Source organism: Equus asinus, chromosome 10, assembly GCF_041296235.1.
Source record: "Equus asinus isolate D_3611 breed Donkey chromosome 10, EquAss-T2T_v2, whole genome shotgun sequence".
Taxonomy (NCBI): Eukaryota; Metazoa; Chordata; class Mammalia; order Perissodactyla; family Equidae; genus Equus; species Equus asinus.
In genome coordinates, this window is record NC_091799.1 from 20,586,353 (window position 1) to 20,613,355 (window position 27,003).

The 27,003-nt window shown below is 38.9% G+C and overlaps 1 protein-coding gene across 5 annotated transcripts in view; it reads left to right on the forward strand.

Moving 5' to 3' along the window:
• NR6A1 (nuclear receptor subfamily 6 group A member 1) overlaps positions 1–27,003 on the forward strand; it is a 217,287-nt gene that overhangs the window by 145,449 nt on the left and 44,835 nt on the right. Inside the window, exon 1 of one of the 5 annotated variants that reach the window (XM_014840636.3) lies at positions 12,163–12,312. The exons of the other annotated variants lie outside the window; for them this stretch is intronic. Within the exon in view, the coding sequence (XP_014696122.1) occupies positions 12,297–12,312 (16 nt within the window). The 5' untranslated portion in view covers positions 12,163–12,296. Of the gene's footprint in view, positions 1–12,162; positions 12,313–27,003 lie in introns of those variants that run through there. 5 annotated transcript variants of the gene reach the window in all.

Consider the following 27,003-nt stretch of genomic DNA (forward strand, 5'->3'; position numbering starts at 1 on the left):
TAGTACATTAAAGACTTACCTCATTCTTTGCAATAGCTACATATATTATATAGCTTTATTAGCCACACCTCTAATTTTTTTTTTGGTGAGGAAGATTGTCCCTGAGCTAACATCTGAGCCAATCATCCTCTCTTTTGTATGTAGGACACTGCCACAGCGTGGCTTGAGGAGCAGTGTGTAGGTCAGTGCCCAGGATCTGAGCTGTGAACCCCAGGACCACCGGAGCAGAGCACTGAGCTGGCCCCTAGCCACTCCTCTATTGATTGCAAAATTTATTTTGTTATTTATTTAGCTATTATATACAGTACTGCAATCAGTATTTTCTCATTACTGCACAAGTATTTCTGTAGGATATACATTCCTAGAAGTGGAATAGCTACGTTAAATGGTATGTGCATTTTAAAGGATGGGCTTGGTTTTAATACATAATGCCCAAAGTGACCTCTCAAAATGTTCTACCAATTATATAATGAGTGTGTGATGGAAGATGCTATTAAAAAAAAAATCCCCAAAACTACTTCTTTGCATTGACACTGATAGGATACATGGAGGAATTTGCCTTCTCTGTAGTACAAGAATTATCATTGAAATTGGATAATTTTTAAGGATATGATTTCTTGGCGGGCAGATTGTTGCATTGATGTGATTTGCAACTGACCCATCTGCTACCCCAGTTAAGTAACTTGGAAGAGAGAAGTTTACTAATGCATAGTTTGAGACATAAGCTCCCTGTGCCCACAGCCCTGATCATATTCCCTTTGGCTGCAGTGCCATTTAAGTCCTGCGAAGATGCTTGTGTTTCAGTCCAAGCAGCATTACCAAGAGAAGGTGCTTGGGCAAATCCTAGGAAAGCATTTCCTGGAAGTCTTTGGTCTCTCCTCAGGCCTGGGACTGGTTCTTTGTCTTCTTTCCATACTTTTTGTCCTCATACAGCTGAGTCCAGGGTGAGGTCTATGAGGGGTCTGCATAATTCACTCCTTGTATTCCAAATGAAGGTCGACTTCTGGGAATCTAGGTGGTCTCTAAAAGAGGGCCAGAAGAGAGGAGTGGTCCAGTTCAGCAAGTGGAAATCCTTCCTTCCTTACTTGACATCTGGTTTTAATTCTTTGTTTAGCTTTATTTGGAAACTTTATCCAAAAGCAAAAGTCTCTGGGATACGATTAGCTGAGCAATATAGCTGTACAGCTCAGATATCACTTCCTCCAGGAAGCCCTTCCAGACTTGCCATTCAGTCCATCAAATAATCAAATATATACTAGACACCAAGAACACAATGGTGAGCTGCTCCTTCCCCAGCTAAGACAAGCACCTCTCTTCTGAACACACCTTATATTTTGCCCCTCTTCTAAGATTATATGTCATTGTCTCTCCCACTGGCTTGAGCTCCTCAAGGACAGGATCTTGACTCACTCATCTTGACCCACCTACCCCTGGCTTGCACAAAATAGGAATTGTCCAATGTTGACCTGCTCAGAATGCTGAATTCTGTGTCTCTAATTTTGGAACAAAGAAGGAAGAGTGGTCTTTTTTTTTTTTTTTAATCACTTTACCGAGGTACGATTGACATAAAAAGCTGTACATATTTAATGTATACAACTTGATAAGTTTAGAGATAAGTATACACTTGTGAAACCATCATCACAGTCTATGCCGTAAACCTATCATCTTTGAAAGTTTCCCCCTGTCTTCTTATTTATTATTAGTATTTATGATAAGAACACTTAACATAAGGTAGCAAATTTTTGGATATACAATACAGTTTTGTTAGCTATAGGCACTATGCTGTATGGTAGATCCCTAGGACTTACTCATCTTGTATAACCAAAACTTTGTACCCTTTGACTAATACTTCCTATTTCCCCCTTTTCCCTCCTCCCAGACTCTGGCAACCATCATTCCATGGGAGAGTGGTCTTTGATGGCTACTGTGGGGTATTTCTCCCACACTTAGGTCTGAGCAAGCATTCTGTCTCACAGATGGACTTGAGGACAAAGATGCCTATGGAGAATACGACTCACTATGCTTGGGAGAAAGGAAGTTGATAACTGTTGCTAAGTTTGCCAGGCCTATGATAGGTACTTAATAATATGAGAAGTATTCATACATTCTCAACCAAAATGGCCTGATCCCAATTTTTTTGTAAGGGAAACGAGCCTCAGAGAGATGAAGAAACTTACTGTTTCTTACTTTGGAACCTTGAACATGTTTAACTTCAAAGCCCACTATACTTGCCTCCTTCTTCCTTTTAGTAAGTTTGAATGAATGCTAAATGACTAAATGGGCAGGAGGGAGACACTTCCAGGTGGTACCCCAAACTAACACCCTAACCTGGGATTCAGAAGGGAAAGTTATTTGGGGTCAAAAGCACCTCTTCCCTCAGCTTCGTATTGGTCTCTTTGAAATGTCCAATTAGAGTTAATCTCCCCACCTTATCTCTCGCAAAATAGCAGCTCTTTATCTAGCTTCCTTATGAATTATCTGCCTCCCACTCTCCCAGATAATGGTCGGTGTCCTGAATCAGCTTCACCATCAGCAAGGTTAACCATAAGGCGCTGCCAGATGGCCTCCACAGATAGTTTAATGAGAAGTAGGCCAACACATGAATTGGGCACTCTTAAACTTTTGGTACACTTTTTCTGGTGGATGTTTTGGCAATACTTAGGAGAAAGTTAAATTCACTTAGTAATCCACTTCTGGCAAATATGTTCTAAGAAACTAATCTGAGTGAGTCAAAGATTAATAATATATGTAAAGTTTTTTGTCACAGATGTTTCTAAAATATTGAAAGATTTGAATTAGCCCAACTGTCCAGCAAAAAAATGTTTCAATTATGCAACATTCATTAATGGAATACTTTGCTGCTGTTAAATAGAATCTTTACTAATAGTTATTAAAGATATTATTATATAATACATATTTAATATATGTTATATATCTATATTATATACTAGATTACATAATATTTAAATAATATTTAATAACAGTGGAGAATATAATATGCTGAATGAAAAAGACGAGAGAAAATTATGTGTAATATGTTCAAATTTTGTAAAAAGAATATATACACACAGAAAAAAAAGATGACAGAAGTACACCAAAATGTGACTAATCTGACTTGTGGTTCTAGCTAGGAAGTGAGATTAAAACTGTTTTTTTTCTTCTTTACGGTTTTTTTCGTTCTCTGGGTTTTTTTTTTCCCTACTAAACATATATTACTTTATAGTAAGAAAAGAAACATTTTTCTAAATAATATAAACTATAAGTTTGTTGGAAATTTACTATATGCCAGGCATTGTATTGAACATTTTTCATAAGATTATCTCTTTCAGTTCTCACAGAGACTCTACAAGGCAAGTGTTAACCCATTTTATACATGAGGAAACTGAGACTGAAATTATGCCGTTTTACCTAAAGTCACATAGCTAGTAAAAGGAAGTTCCAAAATCTGAACCTGGGTGTAACCCCAGGACTTGCTAGCTTACCCTTTATTCTATTTTTCTGTAGAGGAAAAAGAATCCTGCACATGAGAGAGTGGGGGTTGAGTTCCTGCTCCAGATATCCTGGAGCAGCGTAGAAGGTTTATTGTACCTTGTACTAGAATACGTATCCCAGCCTCTGATATCTCTGTTCCCTTTAGTCAACATGTTTAAAGGTCAAGCTGGCAAAAATCTGAGTTCCAAAGCCCTGAATTGGATCATATTTCAGGATTTGCCAGAGGGAAAGATGAGTGAATATACGCAGAGAGGCATCGGGTACTAGGAAAGAAGCAGAGAAGCAATGCCCCCTTTCCTCAACCTGCCAAGCAGTGGTAGATTGCCCCTGTTGGTAGGGAGATGCTCAAGGCCTTTGGCATTGGACAGGCTGCCAGTAGGAGAGTGAGGGTGCAAACCTAATGGTCCTTGAGTTTGCTAAATTCTCTCACTGACGTATGAGCATAGCATTGCATTGTGTTGTTAAAGATAATTTTAGTTACTTGGATCTGTGTGCTTATTCTTATTTAATCACTATCTCTGTGGAGTAACTGTTCCCATTTAACAGATATGGAAGCTGAGCTCAGAATTGATCGTGCCTTGCTGAAATTTACAAAACCTCATGTAAGTTGTGTAGTTGGTATTTGATTCCAAGTTTGTCTAGCTCCAAAGCATGTAATTTCAGGCTGCCTCTTATTATAGTTAGCTGTTTCTGTAGAATTGTGGATTCCGTGGAAGCCTAGGCCTTTTTTTTTTTTTAATTCATCAAACATGAATCAAGTACCCATTCTGTACTAGGTTCTGTGGGTGGGTACCAAGAATACAGAGATGAATCAGGTTGTGTCCCTATTCTTGGAATACTCACAGATCCATGGGCAGGCAGGCATACAAAGGGATGAAACTGTAGAAATTCATAGGATTGGAACCTTTACGGCAGGGAAGAATTGGAGAAGATTTCTTAGAAGATCTAATGTCTGAATTAGCTGAGAATTAACTAATTCGTGGAAACTAACCAGACAGAAGGAGCAGTACATGCAAAGGCACATTTAGGAAACTGTAAATAGCATCTTTGTTGAGATTATTGAAAATATGAGAAGAGAGAATGGAGAGGTTGACAAGGGCTTGATCAGGAAGGCCCTAGTAAGCTTGGGAAAGTGCTTTATTCTGAAAGCAATGACAGATTTTAAGTGGGAATGTCATCGTTTTATTTGAGTTTTAGAAAGTAGCCAGAGTGATTTGGGGGTAGGTATGGGGACAGGAGTGGAGAAAAGAGATGTAGAAAAAAATAGGAGTTAACAAGAAGATCTATAAGGAAGCTCTTGAAATAAACCAGATGAGGGGTAATGGAGGCCAAGAACAGGACAGTAGAGATGAAAATAAATGTATGGATTGAGGAAGATTTGTTTGTTTTACTTTATATTATTAGACTTTATACATGCATAGAAATACATAAAGTAGTATAATGAACCTATGTACCCAGCCTCAATAACCATCATCATCCAGTGGCTAATCCTGTCCCACCCATACCTCTACCCACCTTCTCCCCTTCCATGATATTTTGAAGCAAATCTCAGGTATCATATTGTTTCATCCTTTAATATTCCAGTATGTATCTCTAAAAGATTTTTTTTTGAGGAAGATTAGCCCTGAGCTAACTAGTGCCAATCCTTCTCTTTTTGCTGAGGAAGACTGGCCCTGAGCTAACATCCATGTCCATCTTCCTCTACTTTATATTTGGAACGCTTACCACAGCATGGCGTTTGCCAAACGGTGCCATGTCCACACCCGGGATCCGAACCACTGAACCCCGGGCCGCCAAGAAGTAGAATGTGCGAAGTTAACCGCTGCACCACCGGGCTGGCCCCTAAAAGATTTTTTTATAGATTTCTCCTCCATCTTTTTTTCCTTCTAATTTAATTTAAGGAATTGGGTGATTCGTCTTGTTTTATTTACCACAGCCCAGATTCTACTGATTGCATCTTTGTGATGTAGATGAATGTGTTTCTTTGAATTCTTAATTCTTTTATTTTAGTAATTGGATCTATAGGCCTTGATCACCTTTAGATTCAACTTTTTGGGCAAGACTACTTCATGAGGGTGTAGAGTCAGCTGTTGATAATATCTAGCATCCATTATTTGATAGTAATATTCTAATTCTAGTATTTCTTGTTCTTTTATTAAATGCTTCTGTAAAGAGACATTTTTCTATTGCTGTTTATTACCCTGTGGTATATTTCATCTAGGAAAGGCAGAATAAATACTGGATTCTTCCCATTCGTTTAATAATCCTCAAAATGCTGTGTTGGTTCACTAGCATCCTTCAATGGTGACACATTAATTTTTTAGAGTCATTATTAACTGATGGATTTAAACAGTTGTTTCAGTTAATTGTACTTTTTTTTTTTTAAGGATACTCAAATTGTTCCATCTTTGGTTAGAGAGTGGCTTATTCAGCAGCTTTCAAGGAGATAGAAAAGACAGGAATGAGGACAAGTTGAATGTGGGTGAGATCAAAGGGGAGGAAGGAGTCAAGGAAAGAAGCCCACGTTTTTGGCTTGGGTGGTTGAGGCCATTCACTAAAACAGGGAGCCCAGAAAGAGAGCAGATTTTAAAGGGAGAACATGTCTGAGGTGCTTATGATAGGTAGAGAAGCCTAGGAAGTAGCTGGATATCGAGATGTAAGGCTCAGGGGAGCAATCTGTGACTTCTTGACCCAGAATAGGGCTCAGTTGCCATGTGTAGACGACTCAGATTGGAATGATGTATATTTTGTTTGATAAAAATCAGTCCATTTGCCAGCTGAAGCTAGGTTCTACCCCCAAGTAAGATTATTAAGCCCTTATTGCCTTCCCTTTTCCTCTTGACTATCCTTAGAGAGTCAGGTTCAATCTCTAGTAGAGTAGGAAGGACAGAGTTGGTTACGGGTAGGATTGCCACTTGGCCGGTTTACAGCCGGTCCTGTGAGTTTTCAGATTTATTACACCCAATGCCTCAATTAGAAGAGAGCTCTGTGTATGGGTAGGATTTACTGGAGTTGGAGTTGAGGCTGGGTGAACTGGTTTTGGCTTTGCAGGAATGGCCTAGGGCAATCTTTTTGTGAATATTTGTATTCTTAAAAGATTTTCTTTCCTTGTCCCATGTTCCTGCTCTCTGAAGCAACTTCTTTCCTTTCATCCTTCCTCTAGTTAACAAATATTCATTGATCACCTATTTTGTGCCAGGCACTGGGGATACAGTAGTAAACAAGAATAGGGAGCTCAGTCCCTGCCTTCATATAGCTTGAAATCTAGTGGGAAATATGTGTTATATATCTTAATTGAAAGATCATCAGCAACATACAATTCTATACTAGTATAGAAACTCAGCAAATAGGGCATATCGGTCAGAAATCTTTTACTACCAGTACTGAGCCTTCATTATTAGAAGATTCAGTGTCAGATAGGCTTACAAATCAGAAAATATATATGAAACAAAGGGCCTGACACATAAAGGACTCTGAAGTGGAGTTTGTCTAGGGGAAAAAAACCTCCTCTGAAGTAAGGTGAAAGAGTTAGAAAATGTGAAAATGAAGTAGAATATGACTGTATCATTAAGTTTAATAAAAGAACTGCACACCAGCTACCCACACAGCACATGCACCAAGAGCCTTCCAAGTGCTTCAGCATATTGTGAATGTCTACTGTGTGCTAAACCCAAGGCTAGATCCTGGATTACCAAGGCTTGACTCTTTGGGGGTACATTCAGATTAATAAGGAAGATAGAACCATAAAATAAAAATAGCATGGTAACGTGTATTGTCATGGTATATTTTAGGGATCCAGACAGCATGGAAGAATGGTATGGTTTGACTCTGTCTGATTTGAGGGCTGGGAGGATGGAGTCTTAGAATACCTCACAGTGGAGGTGATGTTTAAATTGAGTCCAGAAAGATGAGTAAGTGGTAGTGGAAGCTATAAGGAAGTAGTGAGAAGAGTTATTCCAGGCAGATGGATTAGTTTAGCATACTTGTGCTACAAGTGGATCAGTGTGGCTGGAGTGATGGGTGCTTACAGCGAGTGGTGGTAAATGAAGCTGGAGAGATCATCAGGGGCTGGATTGTAAAGGGCCTTGGGAGTGTGAACCTTTATACTATTGGTGCCTGGGAACCACTGAGTGGGTACAGTGAGATCATGCCACAGTTATTGGAGGTTTTTATCTTGCAGGACTTTGCCCAGAGGCCTCACTTACACAGAACTGAGTTACTTGTAGGCAGAGGCCTCTCCCTGTATCATCTGACTTTTTCCTCCCTAGGTCAGGCAGATGGATAGACAGAAAATGAAACAACTTGATAAGTCCAGGGCTGAGGTCAGAGTTCGTCTGGAAACTACTGGGCTTTAAATGGTCTTCCTTTTTAGGGACACCAAAGGAGAAAGGTTTTCTGTCCAACTGCCTTGCCACTAAGTCTTGCTTTTTACTACTTTGATCTTTTTTACTTCATTTGTATATAGTTACTTATCAGTTTGATCTATTGCTATATTCAGAGCTACAACATTCACTGGCATTAATCTTTGGGCTGATCTAGACCTTCAATGTGAAAGAAGTAAACAGGAGAGGTGCCATATGGGATGAATAAGTCCCACCTTGTTCAGACCTCTCAGGAGACAAATAGTTGGCTGCATTAATGTTTGTATACTGTATATCTCGTTCTTTTCTTTTTCTTTCATTCAAAAGGGACTGATTTATTCATATTATAATCTGTTCTTTATTGTGATATTTCAAAAATTCATACCAAAATCTTTTCTAGGATATTATGGAGATTTTTTTAATGGAGGGAGAGCTCACTCTTCCCAAGTTCTTCAATTTGTGGGTGGAAAACTAATCTAATTAAATATCCAACCATCTTTAAATTTCTTGATTGTCTCAAAAATGTCTTTTTACAGTTGCTTTGTCCAAAGAAAGGATTTACGTTTGGTTGTTGTATATAAGGCTATTCTTAAATCACACACTGTAGTCTTTTCTCCCATAGCCAATCATGTTAACTCTTCTGCATGCAGATTTAATTCCTGCCTTTATTGCATAGACGTTGAAAAGTCTTTTGAGATCTTCCCAGTTCTGCCCATTCCTTCAAGTCCTGAAATACCTTTCCTGCCTGTCTACTTGCAGAACTCCAAGGTTCAACTCAAAAATGACCTCTCCGTGGCATCTCACTCCATTCTAATGAATTGTTCCCTCATCTTTAGTTCCCTAAGTTAGTACCCACCTTTGTTACAACACTTGTAACATCTCATTGTCATTTATCTGTTTAGTGTGTTTGCACTACAAGTGGGTTAGTGTGGAGTGATAGAAAATGAGGCTGGAGAGGTCAACAGATGGTGAGCACCTCTAGGGCAAGGATCCCATAATATTCATTTCTGTTGCCTCAGCCAGTGTAGTGCCTAGCTCATAGGAGACTCAATGGATGTTTGTAGAATTGGATGAATAATCCCAGTTTCTGGAATATTTTTAGTTTCCAACTCTGAGTTGTTTTTGTTTTTTACTTCCTGAACCATGAATTCCCCTTTCCAACTCCGGGAATACAAGGCAAAACTGGAAATCATATCTAAGTATGTTCTTTGTTGCTCTTGTTCTTTTTCTGTGCTCAGAAGGTTTGCTTGTTAGTCCCGGGTAGTAGGGACTTCACTTGGCTATGTTTCTTTATTCCTGTTTAGTTGAATTAAACTCTTTTCCTTGCCATAGAGAATGTCTGTATCAAGGATCTACCAGAGTACCAGAGACCTTGGGCTATTGTTTTTTGTGGTTTGCAAGGTTAAAAAGGAATTTAAAAAACATTTTCTGCATATTTCTGTTTTTCTAAAATGGAGCGAGGTTTTCTAACCAGTACCCCTCCATCAGAGTGGTCTCATGGCTTTTACTTTGCATCAGACTTTCATTAAAACTTCTTAAAAGTGAATAAGGCTGAAATGATTTCCGTGATTGTGTGGCTACTAGAATTGCTCTCTTTTGTTTTACATTGAAGGACTAAGCATATTACATCTTGTTACCACCCTTTAGCTTCAAAATCTGCAGTCTTCCTTGAAAGCTGCCATTTAATAAGCAAACAGATGGGAAATGATGTTGAATAGTGACATCTAAAAAGAGGCTTTATTTTTTTCTGTCCAAGATATGTGGTATAATGGAAGAAATGAGGGACTAGAGTACAAACTCTAGTTTTTTTTTTCTCAGTTGGTCTGATGACTCTTGCCTCTTCCTTTCCTTGGGCCTCAGTTTCCCCATCTTTAAAATGGAAGTGGAACCAGTCTCTTGCAGCGTTAACTAAGGTTCTGCCATTCATAATTTGGACTCAACTTTTGAATTCTATTATATACAGTGTGCAAATAGTACAGATGTTGGTTGGATGGAGAATTTTTCTTTTTTTTTCTACATTACCAAGTTAGTAAGTAGGAAATGTTGCTGATTTCTTATTTTCTTTTCTCCCCTTCCCACTCATAAATTCCAGGAATCCTTTTAATCTTTTAAAATGCTTTTTATTCTCTGTAATTGTTTTTACCAATCTTACTAGGAGCCCTAGTTAAGATTTAGAGTTTGTCTTTTGCATTCACATGATCATTTAGGTGCATATTCATGTTCTTTCCCCCTTCCTTCCAGTAGCATCTATATAGGGCTCTCAAAAAACCTATAGGACTGAGGATGCTGAAGAAATATGACTCTATATCCAAGGATAAGATATATCTGTCTTCTTTTTTATTTTTTTTAAAGATTTTAGTTTTCCTTTTTCTCCCCAAAGCCCCCCGGTACATAGTTGTGTATTTTTAGTTGTGGCATATGGGATGCCGCCTCAGCATGGCTTGATGAGCGGTACCATGTCCACGCCGAGGATTCGAACTGGCAAAACCCTGGGCCGCCGAAGCAGAGTGCACGCACTTAACCACTTGGCCACGGGGCCGGCCCCTCTGTCTTCTTAAACCATGTTATAGCTTTGTTCTCAGGCTTATGGGTACATCAAGCATTATTACTAAGACCCGCCCTTAAAAATCAAGGGCTCTTCTTCAGTCTTGATACTGGGAGCCAGAGTAAGGGCTTCCCATTTCATCTTTTCCTCCAAAGCTTGGTGCGGTAAAGCAAGGAGGCTTACTACAGCCCTGTTCTGTGCAGGTTCCTGAGTTCAGATAAACCTGTATCCTCCAGGGAGACAGAGAGCTGCCTTTTGAATTTGTGTTCTCAATTGAATAGCTTTTTGCTGGTGGACTTTCCTCTCGCTCAACTTTTTTCCCTGCATTCTATTTATAGTCTTTTTACTAAAATTAGAAGAACTACCTTAAATTCCACAGGGACTAAGAAAATCTTTATTAATCTCTTGTCTGGTGAGAGTGGGAAAGCTGTTTGATGTATTTGTGTTGGAGTGAGGTGTGTGGTGGCAGTGGCAGAACGTTTATTTTTAGGCAAATTATAGCCTTTTCTCCTTCTTTAAATCACTGATCACTTTCTCTTCAGGCCCTACTTTTTAAGATGACCCTAATGCTCTCTATTGGTTGGAAAAGCCCTCTAGTATCAGTGCTAGCAATATTTGCCATTCAGTTATATGGCTGCCAAGTGACAGATTCTGCTCCCATCCCAAAAAGGGTCTTTTTTTCCCCCCTGAAACACTGCTATAAAATGTGCTTGGCCTTTAAGTTATTCCCAAGGCTAGGCTAGAGAGAAAGGGAGATTTCAGAGAATGAAACACTTTGTGCAGTTAAAAGCATTTTTCCCAGGGAATCGGTCTCTCTTTGGGCCATCCCACCTTCTAAGTGGAACTTGCCCTGTTATTGTGTTCTGATGTCTGAATGGACAGCTGAATGTTTGACATCATGTGTCATTAGCATATGGCTCAGATTTACCAGCCTCTGCAGCTCAGTGGCAAGGTTTGAGTGTGTACATGCACACCCAGTATGACGTAGTCTGCCGTGTGCTACTGGTATGGTTCATGAATCAGGGGGAGACAGCATAATGATTGCTTAAGATCTTAAGAGTTTTAAAGGAATGAAGCGGGAAGCTTACTTTAAAGATTTAAGCTTTTGGCTGGGGGCAAGGGATGAAATTTCTAACCTTTGCTTTCTAAAAGGATTTTGCAGACCCAGTTTCCTTTCTCCACATTCTTTCAGATTAGTGTGTATAACCGTAGCATGGAAATTGAGAGCCAGAGTTAAAGTGAACCCTGCAAATAACTCAGAGCTCCATGTTTTAATTTTCTCAGAAGAATTTGCCTTGTCATTGTTTGTTAGATGACAAAAAGCAGGGAATCCTACCCCCTGCCAAACACATGCATAACAGGGAGTTTTTGTTTTGTCTTTTCCTTGTGCCAAAGGTTTCAACTCTAAATTTTCTAATCCAGAGTATAGAAGAATGTAGTATAGAATAGCTCTTGAAAGAAAGAAGGGGAGGAAAAAACCCACATACTAGAACTCTTTTTAAATTAAATGAAAACCAAGTCCTTTTACAATGCTGCCTTTTAATTTTAGAATCTCAGCTTAAAGAAGACCGGAGTATTTCCCATTAAATGTTCCCATAATAGTTTTCAGAGAGACATGCTAGGCAGTATTGTTAACTAAAGAAAATAAGTCTATCAGTTCCACTTAGATAACCTTTGGTAATAAACGAACTCCATACACGTTGTGACCTTAGCGCCTGAACTTTCTAATCACATGACCGGCTTGTAAACTGACCTGTGAGTATGACTGTCGTAGTCCCGGCTAAGAGAGAGAAATTGGCCAAGTGTCGGAAGGGTGGTCATCTGGCTGGACTTGTCCTGTAATCTCTGTTTCTTCATGGCTGAAATAGAACTTCTCACCAGACTCTGAGAAGCATGAAATGGAGACATGGGAAGGTAAGGGAACTGACTGTTTAAGTCTGAGCCCAAATCTAAGGTTTAGAAATTTTCTTTGAAGGTTTAGAGCAAATAATAGCCTTGAGGGAGGAGGGAGGCAGTCCATTCCTTTTTTTGTGTCCTGGCAGAATTCAGCCAACAAGTTTTCTTGTACATAGTAATTGGCTATAAAAGTTTTGGAATAGAGAAAAGCAAAGGAGAACTGTAGTGAATTGATTGTTGGGGTTTTTAGGGAAAAGCAGAAAAAAGAGAAAAATTGTATTTAAATTTTATAGTGACTTAAAATCTTAAACTTCATTTTATATCACATTTCTTTGGTAAAGTTTACATTGTGAAAAACTGTTCTGATTACCTCTTGACAGAATTTGTTTATATTTTAAATTCCTTAATCCAGTTCACCATCTGCCAAAGCCTTATTTAGTACTGTTAATTATAGATAGTATTGGGGTCATGAGGCCGTTGATAAGGCAGCCTCATTCCCTTTGGAGGAACTTAGATACTTTACAGTTTTGGGTATAAGACTAAGCCGTTGCTAATTTCTTTTTAAGTAGGTTGTTTTTAAAATGGCTAGTTTCATTCTCTCTCTCTCTATTTCATTAATAGCAACTAGTTAGTGTTGCGATTCATATATTTGCAGATAGGCTCCTACTTGTGTAAGAAACTCCAGTTCCCCACAACTTTATTATTTGGGCCAGGAGAGACATATACAACTAAACAAACAGCTAGAAGATGAATCTTAGTATTAGAAATTTGCTCTGTTTGTTTGCTGTGTTTATAGAGTCAAAGGTTTTGCCAAGAGTTTGGTTTCTTATAGGCATGTACTGCTGAGCTATAGCCAGAAAAGTTTCAAACTCTTTGAGGTAGTTGGTAAATTTCTAGGATATGAACCTATGAAATAGCTAGTCCTAGGAAAGCTTCCCAGCCCCTGTAGCGTGGCTAACATCTGCCGTAGCAGCTTTGCAGTTTTATTCTCCCTCTGAGCATGTACAAACTAGGGAACTGGGACTCCCTCTTCTAACAACATTCTTTCTTTATAGTAACACTTCATAGTAATTCTCCCTTGTACCTTATTTCCCAGCACTTTGTATGCCAGAATTACCTCATTGGTTTTTGTTGTAAATTAGTGGAAGCAACAAAGTTTGTAGAAATTATCAATTACATGCAGGACCTGTTATTTTTATCTTGAAGAGCTTCTTCTCCTTCCCCTAATAGACACAAAAATTCTCTGTTAAACTATTCTGGATATACTAGCTTTTCCAGAAAGGAATAGTTTATAAAGTAAAATTTGCTCTGGATTCATTGGAATATAATTTTAGGGATAGGCAGAGATACCAGAGCAGTGGTTACATGAGTTTGGAACGATAGCTCTGGAAGATCTGGATTTTTTTCCAATCAGCTTGAATCTCTTAGTGATATATAGTCCACAAGTTCTGAAAGAGAAAAAATGGTTGAACAGAAGGTTCTTCAGTTGTTTTTTAATTAAGTATTGAAACTTTGATTTTTCTTAGCTGTTCAGTGGCAGAAAATAACTTACAGTACTGAAACAAGAACTTTTATAAAAACAAGGAAGTGAATTTTAAAGTTTTCTCCTGAATCTTCCATACAAAATTCTAGTAAAGCACAATGAATTAATTATCCCATCTGAAGGAGGTCTTTGGAAGCTTAAAAAGCAAAATCAAACTGCTTACAAAAGAGATCAGTGAAAATGTTACTGTAAAAAAGCGTTGCCTGGTTTTAGATTTTGGGCCCTTGTCCATTTAAATTAACCTTTGTCACAGCTGGGCATACAAATGTTTTGTTTTAGTTCAGAGAGGGTTAACTCTATTCAAGCTTTCACTGTGGCAGGCCTGATCTGTGGAGTCATACAATCTGGTCTTTCAGCCCTGCCAGTCGCTAGGCAGGAAGTCTTATTTCTTAAGCTATCTTTCAGAATGGGGGGTTGGGATTTGGAGAAAGGTGGGGGAAGGGCCTTGGAGCATCTGTAAGGATCAATAACAGAGAGCGAGCCGCAAGAGAGGCCATTGTGCACACTTCAAGATAGATGCAGCCCTTGTGCACGGCCCCTGCCCGGCAGGACAGACAGCTAAAACCAAAACAATGCCACCAAATGAATTCCTTATGAAAATCAGATTGCTCTTAAAAGAGAAAAAATACTTGAGTGCCATTTTAATGTTGAGAATATTCTCATTCTTCAACTTGGTAGAATTAGGCAATCCACACTGGAAATAACACCAAATTGGTTTTTAAACGCCTTTTGTCCTCATGCTAATACTGTATTGAATTGGAGAGGGTGATCATTTTGGTCTTAGTCACATGCATCAAAGCATTGAGTAATCTTTTTTTCTTCTTTCTTTCTCCTTTTCGTTTCTTTCTTTTTTATTCTAACATTTGCTTTACCTTATTGGTGTTGGAAGCATCGTTAAGGGAACCAGAAAACCAAAATTTGGTTAGGATTTGAGTAACACATGTGTGAAATCCCTCCCCCAACAGCTGGTATTGGCTCTTGAAACTTCAACAACTGAGCTAAACAGATGCTCTTAGTGTGTTCTTTTGAGATCATTGAAACCAGTCTTGTAACCAAGAAATCTGCGAAAATCCTAGGTCTCATTTTGAAATACACTTAATTTGTGATATCATGCTGCATCTTAATGCCTATTATATGGGTGTTAAACAGAGATACCTGAGCTTGGTAAAGTGAGCAATTCCACTAGAAATGATGTTTTAAAAGCACTACCAAGTTTGTTGTTCTTTTATTCCAGCCCAGATTTTCATTTTTCAAATTCCCTTTTCCCAAGCCCAACTGTAACATTCCTGTTTTACTGTATCCTTTTTTAGAAGACTAAGGCAATAATTCAGTAGGTACTTTTATGATGTAAATTCTTTTTTTTCTTCTTCTTTTTTTTTGAGGAAGATTAGCCCTGAGCTAACTATTGTCAATCTTCCTCTTTTTGTTGAGGGAGACCCATCTTCCTCTATTTTATACATGGGACGCCTACCACAGCATGGCCTTTTGCCAAGCAGTGCCATGTCTGCACCCGGGATCCGAACCCACGAACCCCGGGCTGCCAAGAAGCAGAACTTGCGAACTTAACTACTGTGCCACCGGGCCAGCCCCATATGATGTAAATTCTTTATGGCAGTTGGAAAGCGTAATGGAGTCATTGCCACCTCTCTTCCACTAAACCCCCAAAAGTATTGATGACAACTGATGGTAACAGCTGTGGAAGATGGAATCATAAAGAACTTCTAATATCTTTCTCCGAATTTGAAATCTTCCAGGATTAAATGCATAAACCAGCTGGGGGTTCCATAATGTGACTTGTAAACATGCAAATGGAATAAGGGAGGATAAAAGAGACTATCATGTGAAATGAGCCCCAAGTTTAATTTATTTTATGCTGCTTGCTTTGAGATCTGACATACTCTCCTGGACGGTTTTTGAGGCTCAAGAGAATACTTAGACACTTCACAAGATCGTCTGGATATTTTTAACCCATCTCTAACCTGTACCCCTTTTCTGGGGAAAATGATATATAAAAAGAAAATCTAATTTAATCATCAGAAACAGTGCCTCTTTGAAACCGTTATTTTGCTTCTCTGATACATTGTAGTTCTGTATTAATATTTAAACCAAGGGATCAAGTTCTTTTAATGGGCATTTTCCAGAAAGATACAAATATTACTAACAAAACTTGGAAATTCAGTTAACATTTACATTGTATTAAAATAGGGTATGAAACCTACCATGACCCTTTTGAACAATGTGGTCTTTAATGTGCTTTAGAGGGAGGGCCTAGTGAAGGAAAAGCCATAAAAGTCTTCAGGGTTCAAGATGAGGTTGGGATTTTAGCCTATTGCTTTTGTCATTTTCACACACAAACATTGCTGCAATTGTGTTTGATTTAGCATCTTTAATACAATGAAGTGAGAGAACAAAAGAATATCAGAGGCACAAGTATGGAAGCCAAACATTCTCCCTTCCCCCCTAAATTTTTCAGATCATTCTTTTTTCTCTGTCTCCTCTGCTACTGGAGTTTCTTTTTAAGCCAAGGGGATCAGTCCATTTGTAAGAATCTTCTTTTGGAATGCTTCGGTGGTTTTCTTGGGCAATTGAAAAAAAAGGCTGCTCCTCAAATATTTTTTAGCCACATAAAAAGTCATGTCCCAAAGACTTGGTAAAAACGCCGTAATTACGAAAAATGAATCTACTCGTATTTCAAGGTTGAGAGTTTGGGGGCGTTCCCGGTGCACAGCTGTTTTACATATTTTGAAAAGCCTGATAGATGTAAAGGTCATTGCTAACTCTAACCAGGGTCTTGATGCTCACACTGTGATCCAAGGACCTTGCATTAATTAGGATGAGAAGCATGGAAGGTCAGGAGTCAACTGGCTGGTGGGCCTCATGGATTGTCATTGGGGCCAAACAAAATTCCTGTAGGATTTTTAGGCATTAAAACCAAACCAAACCAAAAAAATAAAACCTGTTGCTGCTTCCATGGACTCTGAGCAGTTCCCTTGGTCTATATGGTAAGGACTAGTCCCCTGCTGCCCAGATGGCTCATAAAAACTTGGCTGCATCCATTGCTTTGCTACAGGCTTCCTAGTGTTGGAAAAGAGCCTCAGCAGCCTGACTGTCACATGGCCAAGTCACTTGACCTCTGTGAGCCTCAATTTCCTCATAGGTACAACAGGGGATAGTAATACCAGTCTCACAGGGTTGCTGTAGGAATTAAATAAGAGAACCTCTGTCACAGTACCCAGCACGTGCTTATCATGCCTTGAAATTGAAATGAGTTTTAAAGAGTAGCAAATTTAGGGAGATTAGGAAGGAGAGGATTCTTGGGTGAGTCTGTGGCTGGTGCTGTGTGTATTCCAAGTAGAAAAGTCCCCAGGAATTGCCTTCATTCAGTGGGCAACAGTCAGGGAGGGGCTTTTTGGAAATTTAGCCTTGAAAATGCTGTACAACCAGTGAGGTGGGCTGCTGAGCCTTCTCTTACAACCAATTGCTTTGCTAATATTCTGTTCCTGGGCTAATGAAAATAATTAGTAATGAGGAGGTCCCTGAAAAATTTGTGGTTTTTTCCCTAAGAGAGTCTTTTACAGTTTTGTTGGTTGGAAGAAAAAGGAGAAGGGATGGGCTGTAAGTGAACACACAAGTTAAATCATGGTCATGAAAGGAAGGGTAGTCAAGTTAGTCTTATCTCCTTTCATGTGTTTTGGTAAATAAATAGACGCCAAGACAATTGCCTTGGCCATGCTTCATAGCGCCTTCTCAGAAGTAGTAAAGTTGGGAATATTGTTAGCATGCTAATCATTGCCCTGCTTTCTTCAGTCTCCCTGATTCTGGGAGTTGAAAGGTTATATCAGTGGCTCATTATTTTGATCTCTCTGTATAACATTTTAACTTATGTTGCCGACATTCATTGAGCATTTACTGTGTTCTAAACTCTGGGAACACAGGTGAATCAGACATAATTCCTCACCTGAACTCCAGCTCCTCTTTTTGAACTATAAAGAGGTAAAGTGGCTTAACAGATACTAACTATTCATCACTTAGAACAGAGTTTTTGAGGGCAGTTTAAGGGAGAAGAGGAACATTTGGCTGCCAAAGCATTATCCAAAACTGGCAATAGAATTTGTTTTCACTTTGGGGCCCTATATTTCTTTAGTTTTCTTACTACGTTTGGTAGACATTTCTTGAAACATTTCTGCCCTTCCAGCTTATGGTTGTCAAAGAGAATATTCAAATAGTTTTCTTAACATAGTAAAATTAGAGTCCTGGAATGCAATTGGCAAAACTGTGGAGAGACCCCAAACCTCATTTCTCTCTTTCTCTGTTAGCATCGTATTCACTGTTAGCAAAAAGTTTTCCTTTTGTGAAGTTTCAGCGTGTGCCCTCAGTGTGATGGCTATAGCAACCTAGCTGTGTTTTTCAAAGGAGCTGATAAGTTATGGATAACTTATTAAATGTCAATTACAGTTTCAACCATTCTATAACAAATGCGTGGTTTGGTCATTTAAAAAAGAAAAAAGCAAGCAGCATTCCCGTGGTCATGTAATCCCAAAACTTGTGCACATGAGTCAGTGTGGAAAGAAGTGTGGAAAGGAAAGGGTAGGCATACGGTAGGTGCTAGTCACGAAGTCTTGGCTCTTGTCATTGTTATAAGAGTATGTGTACATGCACACACTCTCACATACATTCATGCTTCTTGCTTTTTAAGTTTGCCGTGAGATAGTTGTTAATTGCTGCTGACAAGAAAATCTGCCACGTTCACCTCTTTTATTTGATTGGTGGCGGCATGAGAGTGAGGTGATGATGTGCCACAATTAGTATCTTCCCCTGTCATTGGATATAGTCCAACCATCCATTGTTTTAACCATATCCTGGATTAAAATGGTACTTTAAGAAACTGACCATCGCATTGTACTGTTAGGTTTCTTGGTTCCTTTTGAATATGTAGATGTTAATTCTCCCTCTGCACCTCTGCTCTCATCCTCACATGCGTTTTGGAAGCAGGTACGCTGAAATGCTTGCCATGAGGTTACCAACCCGATACTAGAGAAAAACTACCCACCATGTAATAGTTTTAATATGGAAAGTTAGTCATATGTCATATGCAGAAAAATATTTGGACTCAGTTTCTTTGTTCTTTATTTCCACCAACCATTAGTCTTACCAAAGTAAGAGAATGATGAATGTCTAGGGAGTCTTGAGGATTGGGAGGAAGGAGTCCTAGTTTTATGAAAGTATTGATCCATTGCCTCAGGAAGTAGACCTTTTGGTTCTGTTGGCTGCATTAGTAAAATCGTGTGAGTGTAAATGTGTGAAAGAGTGCTTATATGCATTGTTTAAGTTTCATAATTTGTGGTCTTAGTGATGAATGCAGAGACCCACGTACTTATTCTGAACATTGTTTTATATATGGAAATAGTTACAAACACTTTTTGTCAAATAGAATGGGAATATCCAGTAATGCATATGTCTGTGTTCTGGGCCCATTATGCTAAACTGGTCAGAATTCTAGAGAAAGTGTCTTTTGGTAAGGTAGTGCAGCTACTACATTTTCCACCCTCCTAGAACATATGGTTTCACTTTAAAGCATACTAAGTGGTTTTTTGGTCTTTCTTTCACTAGGACCTTAGAACTGTGCAGGAACGAAGGGAGCTAAGTATTGAACTTTGAGCATTGACACAAGGTTTCTGGGCTGGCCCACTGGTTTGTCATCTAGAGTTCTTATAAACTATGCACTTTGATTTGCAAGTAGAGAAGCTACCCTATTCATTCATTCAACTGATGTTCACTACTGGTTGCTCTGTGCTTGGAATATGTGTGTGTGTGTGTATTTTTTTTTTTTTTTTTGAGGATTATTAGCCCTGAGCTAACATCTGTTGCCAATCCTCCTCTTTTTGCTGAGGAAGACTGGCCCTGAGCTAACCTCTGTGTCCATCTTCCTCTGCTTTCTATGTGGGACGCCTACCACAGCATGGCTTGCCAAACCGTGCCATGTCCACACCCAGGATCCGAACTGGCAAACCCTGTGCCACCGAAGCAGGACATGCGAACTTAACCACTGTGCCACCGGGCCGGCCCCTGTGCTTGGAATATATTAGGGATACAGAAAAAGCAAGAATCTCTCCCTGCTACGTGGAGCATACAGTCTAGTAGAGGGAGATGAATAGCTAAGTGCAACAAAGTGTTGGAGGTACCAATGATAGCGATCCTGGAGGGTACAGAGGTTGTGCAGAGGTAGGCGTGCTTAGTTCTATTTGGGCTATCAGATTAGGCTTCAATCAGGAAGCGATCATGAGAGACCGGTCAATGTTTGCTAGGCTGGTAAAGTGGGAAAGGGTCTCCCAGGCAGAGGAACAGCATGAGCAAAGGCATGACAGTATAAAACCACCTGACAGGGTATGGGGTAAGTTTATGGCCCATATAGGACAGAAAGATTGGTTGGTTCTAGACTCAAGGGAAACCCTAGAGAGAGCTTTGGTCTATAAATGGATGCCGCTACCCTGTTGAGCAGAAGGGAGCTCTCTTCACATTCCTGTTAGTCCTCCCCTTGTGCATGTTGGAGAGATGAATGTACTTTGCTGGAGAGGAGCACAGGTTGCCCTCAGAGCTGGAGACCTGGACACTGCTGCTGCTGGGATTTAGGGAGAGTGTGCTGTAGCCTTACTGAAGCCTGTTACAAACTGCCAGGTACTACCGCGGGAGAGGCCTTGGTTAAATGGTTCTAAGAAGTTCTTCTCTCTACTTACAGGCCATCTATGCTTGGGGGAGAATGTTCCAAACAGAAATTGTACTTTTCTTAATGAATGGAAAAGTAGAGTCTTACTAATATCTTACCCAGACTTTTTCACTACTTTAGACTAAAAGTTTCTTTTGGTTTCCTAGGGCAAGTTGTGTATGTTTTCACTGAGATGATCATTGTGTTGTTACTTAGATCTTGGTGAAATAGTTGATTACCTAGTGACTAAAGCATTAAAGTGTTTTTAGATAGGCAGTATTAGGTGCTTTGATTTTTAATTTCATTTCAAAATTAAGGGGTTTTGAACAAAGGGTATACAGTTCTATGAATATAGATTTGTGTAACCACTGCTACAATCAAGATACAGAACAGTTTCATTAACTCTGCAAAACTCCCTCATGCTATTACTTTGTGGTTGTGCCCTCACCTTACTCCTAACCCCCTAGCAACCACTAATCTGTTCTCTGTTACTATAATTTTATCACTCCAGCAGTTACATGAATGGGATCATACAGTATGTAACCTTTTGAAGCTGGCTTCTTTCACTCAGTATTATACTGCCTTTGAGATTCATCCAAATTGTTACATGTATCAGTAGTTCATTCTTTTTTATTGATGAGTAGTATTCCTTTGTGTGTTTGTGATCCATTCACTTCTTGAAGGACATTTGAATTATTTCTAGTTTGGGGTGATTATGAATAGAGCTGTTATAAACATTCATGTACAAGTTTGTTTGTGAACCTAAGTTTTCATTTTTCTGTGGTAAAATACCTGAGTGGCCTTGACAAGTTATATGGTAAGTATATATTTAACTTTATAAGAACCCGCCAAAATGTTTTCCATAGTGGTTGTATCATTTTACATTCGCAGTTGCAATGTCTGAGAATTCTAGTTGCACTAGATTTTCACAATCACTTGGTATTGTCATTTTAAAATTTTAGCTAATCTAATATATAGTGGTATCTCATTTTTCTAATGACTAATGATGTTGAACATCTTTTCATGTGCTTCTTTGCCAGCCACATACCCTCATTAGTGAGGTGTCCAAGTCTTTTAATTTTTTAATTGGGATGTCTGCTTTTTTATTGTTGAATTTTGAGAGTTCTTTATGTATTCTGAATACAGGTCCTTTTTTGGATGAGTTTTCTTTACAAAAAGTTAAATGCCTGAAGATGGAAGGGGATACAATTTCTAGTTATTAAAGTGGTTTGTTTGTGTTTCTAGGTAATTCTAAAATCATAGTTTATGCCTCAAACCTTTTAAAACTCTCAGCCTTTTTCTTTAATAGCCAAGCTGTGCTTTATGACACAGGGGGTTTCCTCATAATTCTGCACTGCCTTGTGGGATTTAGGGATGTTAAGCAATTGAATTGATGTATTGTGATTTAGCCCTCTGTAATCCTCTCCCTTGATACACATTGCTCTTTTGACAATGAGAACGGATTATTTCTTTTGTTTGGCTTAGTGAGTGGAGGAAGGGTAGAATTAAATGAGGTCAGAGAATTAAGCTAGGGCCTGATCATATAGGGCTCTATATAGGCCGTGGATTTTATGTCATGTGCAAGAGGAAATGATTAGAGTGTCTTGAGCAGAAGAATTTTTAGAGACCTCCCTGACTACTTTGTAGAATGGATTAGAAAATGGATTGTTGGGAGCCTATGAGAGGTAGGGAGACTATTAGTAGACTGAGTGGTCATCCAGGTGAGAGATGATGGTATCTTAAACTAGGGGTAGTAGTAGTAGAGATGGAGAGTAGATTTGAGATCTGTTTTGGAGGGAGAATTGATAGGGTTTGCTGATGATTTGGATGACGGAATATAAAAGAAAGTAAAGGAATTAAGTAATAACTCCTAGATTTGAGGCTTGGACAACTAATGGGTATCAGTTTCAGTTAGTAAGATAGGGAAGGTTACCCAAGAAATGTCTTGATATACAAGATAGAAGTAGAACATGGAATTTTATTTGACTTTGATAAGTTTGAGATGCCTGTTAGAAAGCCAAATAGAATGTTTTAAATACTCAGTTTAGATATAGAAGTCTGGAGATTTTTGGTTAAAATACACTTTGGGGAATTATCACAATATAGATGGAGGGCTGAAGTCATCTAAAGAGAGAATATTGGTAGAAAAGAGGTTTAAGGATTGCATTGTGAAGCTATATAGGGATTCTGAGGGCTCATCTATATTCAGTTCTGATATTAAAATTCAGAAAGTTGCCTTGAACACCTTATCATTCATGATGATTCCACAGTATTCTCAATTTCTGCAAAGAGTCATCAATTTACTAGAATAGAAAGTTTGGTATGAACAGTCATGTGATCCAGAATAGCAGTCATTGAGTATTAGAGATACAGAGGTCATTTAAAGGTCAAATGAAATGCAGAGGCACCTTTAGTGTAGAAGTTAGCTGTGCAAACATGTGCAAGTTACTTTAATTCTCTGGACCTCAGTTTCTCCGTGTGTTAAGTGAGGATGAGGATCTAGTGTATGTATTTCTAAAACTGTCTCTGGCTCTGAAATTGAATGACTGCATAACCCCAGGACCAAATAATCAGAGAAGTCACAAGTGACTGAGATATGTAACAAACACATTAACCCTCAAAGTCGGTAATATCCTTATCAATGAAACCTTAAGTAGCAAAATCAACCTCTAATTGAGTGATGATGGAAGCACAAGATTTTAACAGGTGGAAGCTACACTAATGAAAGTCCCTGGGAGTCCCTTGGAATAAACCCAAAGACAATTTTGTGTATTCATACTTTCTTAAAGGAGATTTTGATAACTCTGGTTTAACTGTTTGGTGTAATTGCACTGGGTGTATTTTCACCTCTCTGATAGAGGCCTGTAAATTAAACTCAAATTCATGAAAAATACTTCTAAAAAGAGCTATGGCCCCTGGGTGGAGAAATAACAACAATAAAGTACAGCTGCGTTTGTTGATCCAATCTTCATTTCTAGTACTCTGCAATCCTTTAAATATTTTTCTCTCTTCATTCTCAAAACAGTCCTGTAAGATGAATAGTTTTATATTTATAGATGAGGAAACTAAAGCTCAGAGAGATTGCCGTACAGCTAAAATAGTGACTAGCTAGAATGCAAAGTTGGGGTTGCTTTTGCTTTTGAGTTTATAATCATAGTAAAAATAAAACAAATTAAAAAAACATAAAGGGTAGTTTACTGCAAAAGCTCAATAAACAAGTTTTTGGTTCTCTAACCAAAGCAGTAATCTCCAAAACTCTAGGTAGATAGGAAGATGAGCAAGGCTGCTAAGGAGAGCCAGATACGTGAAGCTACTAAAAGAAGGTGCTTTTCTGTACCTGACAGGGAGGCAAATGCAGTAGGCCCCAGGCTTGCAAGAGTTAGAGGCTCACTCAGGTGAACTACCACCCTTCTTCATAGGCACCCCGAACTTGAGAATAAATGGGGAACTTTCTCATATATCCTTAGTTAGTCCTCACAGGTACTTTTCAGGGGGAATCACTGTCCTCATTTTACTGATGGGTATCCGGCAACAAAATGGTGATGATATGATAATAGTGATAAGAATAGCTCACATTTATTGAGCATTTACTATGTGCCAGGAACTTTACATGTATCAACTCTGTTCTTAGCACTGAGCACATTACATGTATTAACTCAATCATCACAGAAACCTTGTGATGTAAGTAGTATTGTTATCCCCATTTTACAGATGAGGGAACTGAGGCAATATAACCATACATTTAATAAATGTAAAAGCTGAGGTTTGGATCCATACAGTTTGACTTCATAACTCATCCTCTTAATCATTATACATATAATGATTTCATAATATATGTAAGTTAGGTCTTTATGCTGTGTACCTTAAACTTACACAGTGCCCTATGTCAATTATATCTCAATGAAACTGGGGGGAAATTATAAATATATAAACATAACTACAACATTAAAAATAAAATATTTTTGATATTAAAAAAATCACCATGCTTGCTTTTTTTTTGATATATAGAGAAATGACCAGCCTGAGATCACATGTATAGCTTAATCTTCACAATTTTGTATAAAAGCTGAAAGTACAGATGTGAAATGTGGGTTATGAGCTTCCGTTGATGACCCAAAGCTAGGAGGGAAAGCTTACATCATCTTAATAGGCAGGAGCATCAGGGTGACCCAGACAAGGCAATAAACAAAGTCTTGCAGTATTTGGCATCAAGGCCCAGCTTACCGTTACAGGATGTGAATGAGGCAGCTTAGCAGCAAAACATGAAAAAAGACTGAGGGGCCGGCCTGGTGTCGCAGCACTTAAGTTCTCACGTTCTGCTTCGGCGGCCCAGGGTTCCCCAGTTTGGATCCCGGGTGTAGACATGGCACTGCTTGGCAAGCCACGCTGTGGTGGGCGTCCCACATGTAAAGTAGAGGAAGATGGGCACTGACGTTAGCTCAGGGCCAGTCTTCCTCAGCAAAAAAAGAGGAGAATTGGCAGCAGATGTTAGCTCAGGGCTGATCTTCCTCAAAAGAAAAAAATAAGACTGAGAGGTTTGAGTTACTGTAAACTCAAGTCTGGAATAATATTAATCTTTTATCTTTTATGCAGTCATATAATATATACTTTCACGAATACATTACACCTGCCATAAAGGTGATAGAGCCAATTTGCATTCATTAAAAACATAGTATACAAAAGGGAGTAGGGAGAATAGACCACGTCTCTGATCTGTGCTCATCAAGTCACACTAGATTCTGAGCATCATATTTTCATATGATCCTTACAAGCAGGAACATGTCTAGAGGGGAAGGCAGATGACAGGTGGTGTGATAAGGGGACTAAAAAATTATATACTATGTGAGTCACTTGTTGGAACTAGTGGTATTGAACTCCAAAGGCTGTTAAACTCTTGGTGGAAAAAGGGAGTGAGTAGGCTTATTCAGGTTGGGCAGTGTCTACAGGTTGAATTAAGACCAGTATGTTTTTATTATAGGGAGTCATATTTAAGCCTCAGGAGCCATAGTGAGTACTCTTAACCCTTATGGAGCCTTGTGGTGTAGCACCTCAGTTTCACTTCATCCCCAGCCCTCATCATCACCACATGGATGAGCATCCTCTGCATCTAGAACAAGGCCATTTCACTGGTCATGTTTATAGTTCCAGTCTTGTCAGAAACTAGCAATCCCTGTGTCCTCATTACAAAATTTTGGGAACAGAGAATTTCATTGAACAAACTTGGGCCAGTGTCTTTTTCCCCATTCAGTTAGCAGTAGCCAGTATCTATCCCTGCTATAGTCGACTTGGTTAGCAGTATAAATGTAGTGCCTCACAGGCAGGTTGGCTGTTCTCAAAGAAAAGACAACTGGTGTGAGGTGAGCAGACAGCCCAAAAGATATCTATTACAGAGTCTGCTCACTCACCATACACTGCTCTCTGGCAATCTCATGCATGCCTACAGGCTCCCTGCAAAAGACTCCCAAGTTAATCTAACTCCAGAATTGCATGTTTTAGCATTCACTGAGGACTCCCTCACCTCCCTCTGCCTCAGATACTGCACTCGGCACATCTAAAAGACATTTAAATACCTACAGCCAGTAAGCCTCTCTGCCTTTACTGTTCCCTCTGGCTGAAATTCTCTTTGACATACGTCTACTCTAAGGTCCAGTTCAGATGACACCTCTTCTAGATAATCTTTCCTTCTGCTTCCCCATAGCTCCAGAATCACTCACTTCTCTTGCCTACTATATCGTCTCTTTCTAATTTTGTGTTGACTGCTCTTTATTGAAGTTATGAGATTGATGTCTTATCTCCTGCGCTATTGTGAGCTGCATGAAGGGCACAGAGGAGCCCTCAAATATTTACTCAGTGGATAAATGTTGAGAGATGATTTGAAGCAAGAAGTAATAATTATTAAATAGTGAATCATTATCTACTTTATATTTCCAACTTCAAAAATATTTATTTGTTTAGAACTATAGTGCATGCGTCCAAGCTGTCTATTAATGAAATATCTGTATATTTATATTTTTTTCAGAGACTTCTCAGACTTAATCAACTCTTTTTTTCCTAAATGAACAAGATAATCCTTAAAAGTTGCCAGTAACAATCCAAATAGGATAAACCATAGATTTCTAGGTTCTTTTCTCTAATTGGAAAATGTAAATTTGCATGAATATGAAAATATTTTCATCACAAATAGGAACTTGATTCCTAATTCACATTCCCACATGTAAGAGATAAGAAGGAGCTAGGGACAGTGGTCTGCATTGTTATTTTCTTGCCCCTACCTGTTGAGGGCAAGCATTTTCCCTGGATTCATTTCCTGTGACTTCAGCTAGTTGTAATTTGTGAAGCATTTCGTTTTTGTTTCTAGGCCTAAGCAGTTAATGGCAGTAATATTTTGTGTCTTTTTCCCATCTTTAATTCAAGGACCTGTAAGGATAACTACCAAACATTTAGTCCATACCAATCTTGTGAA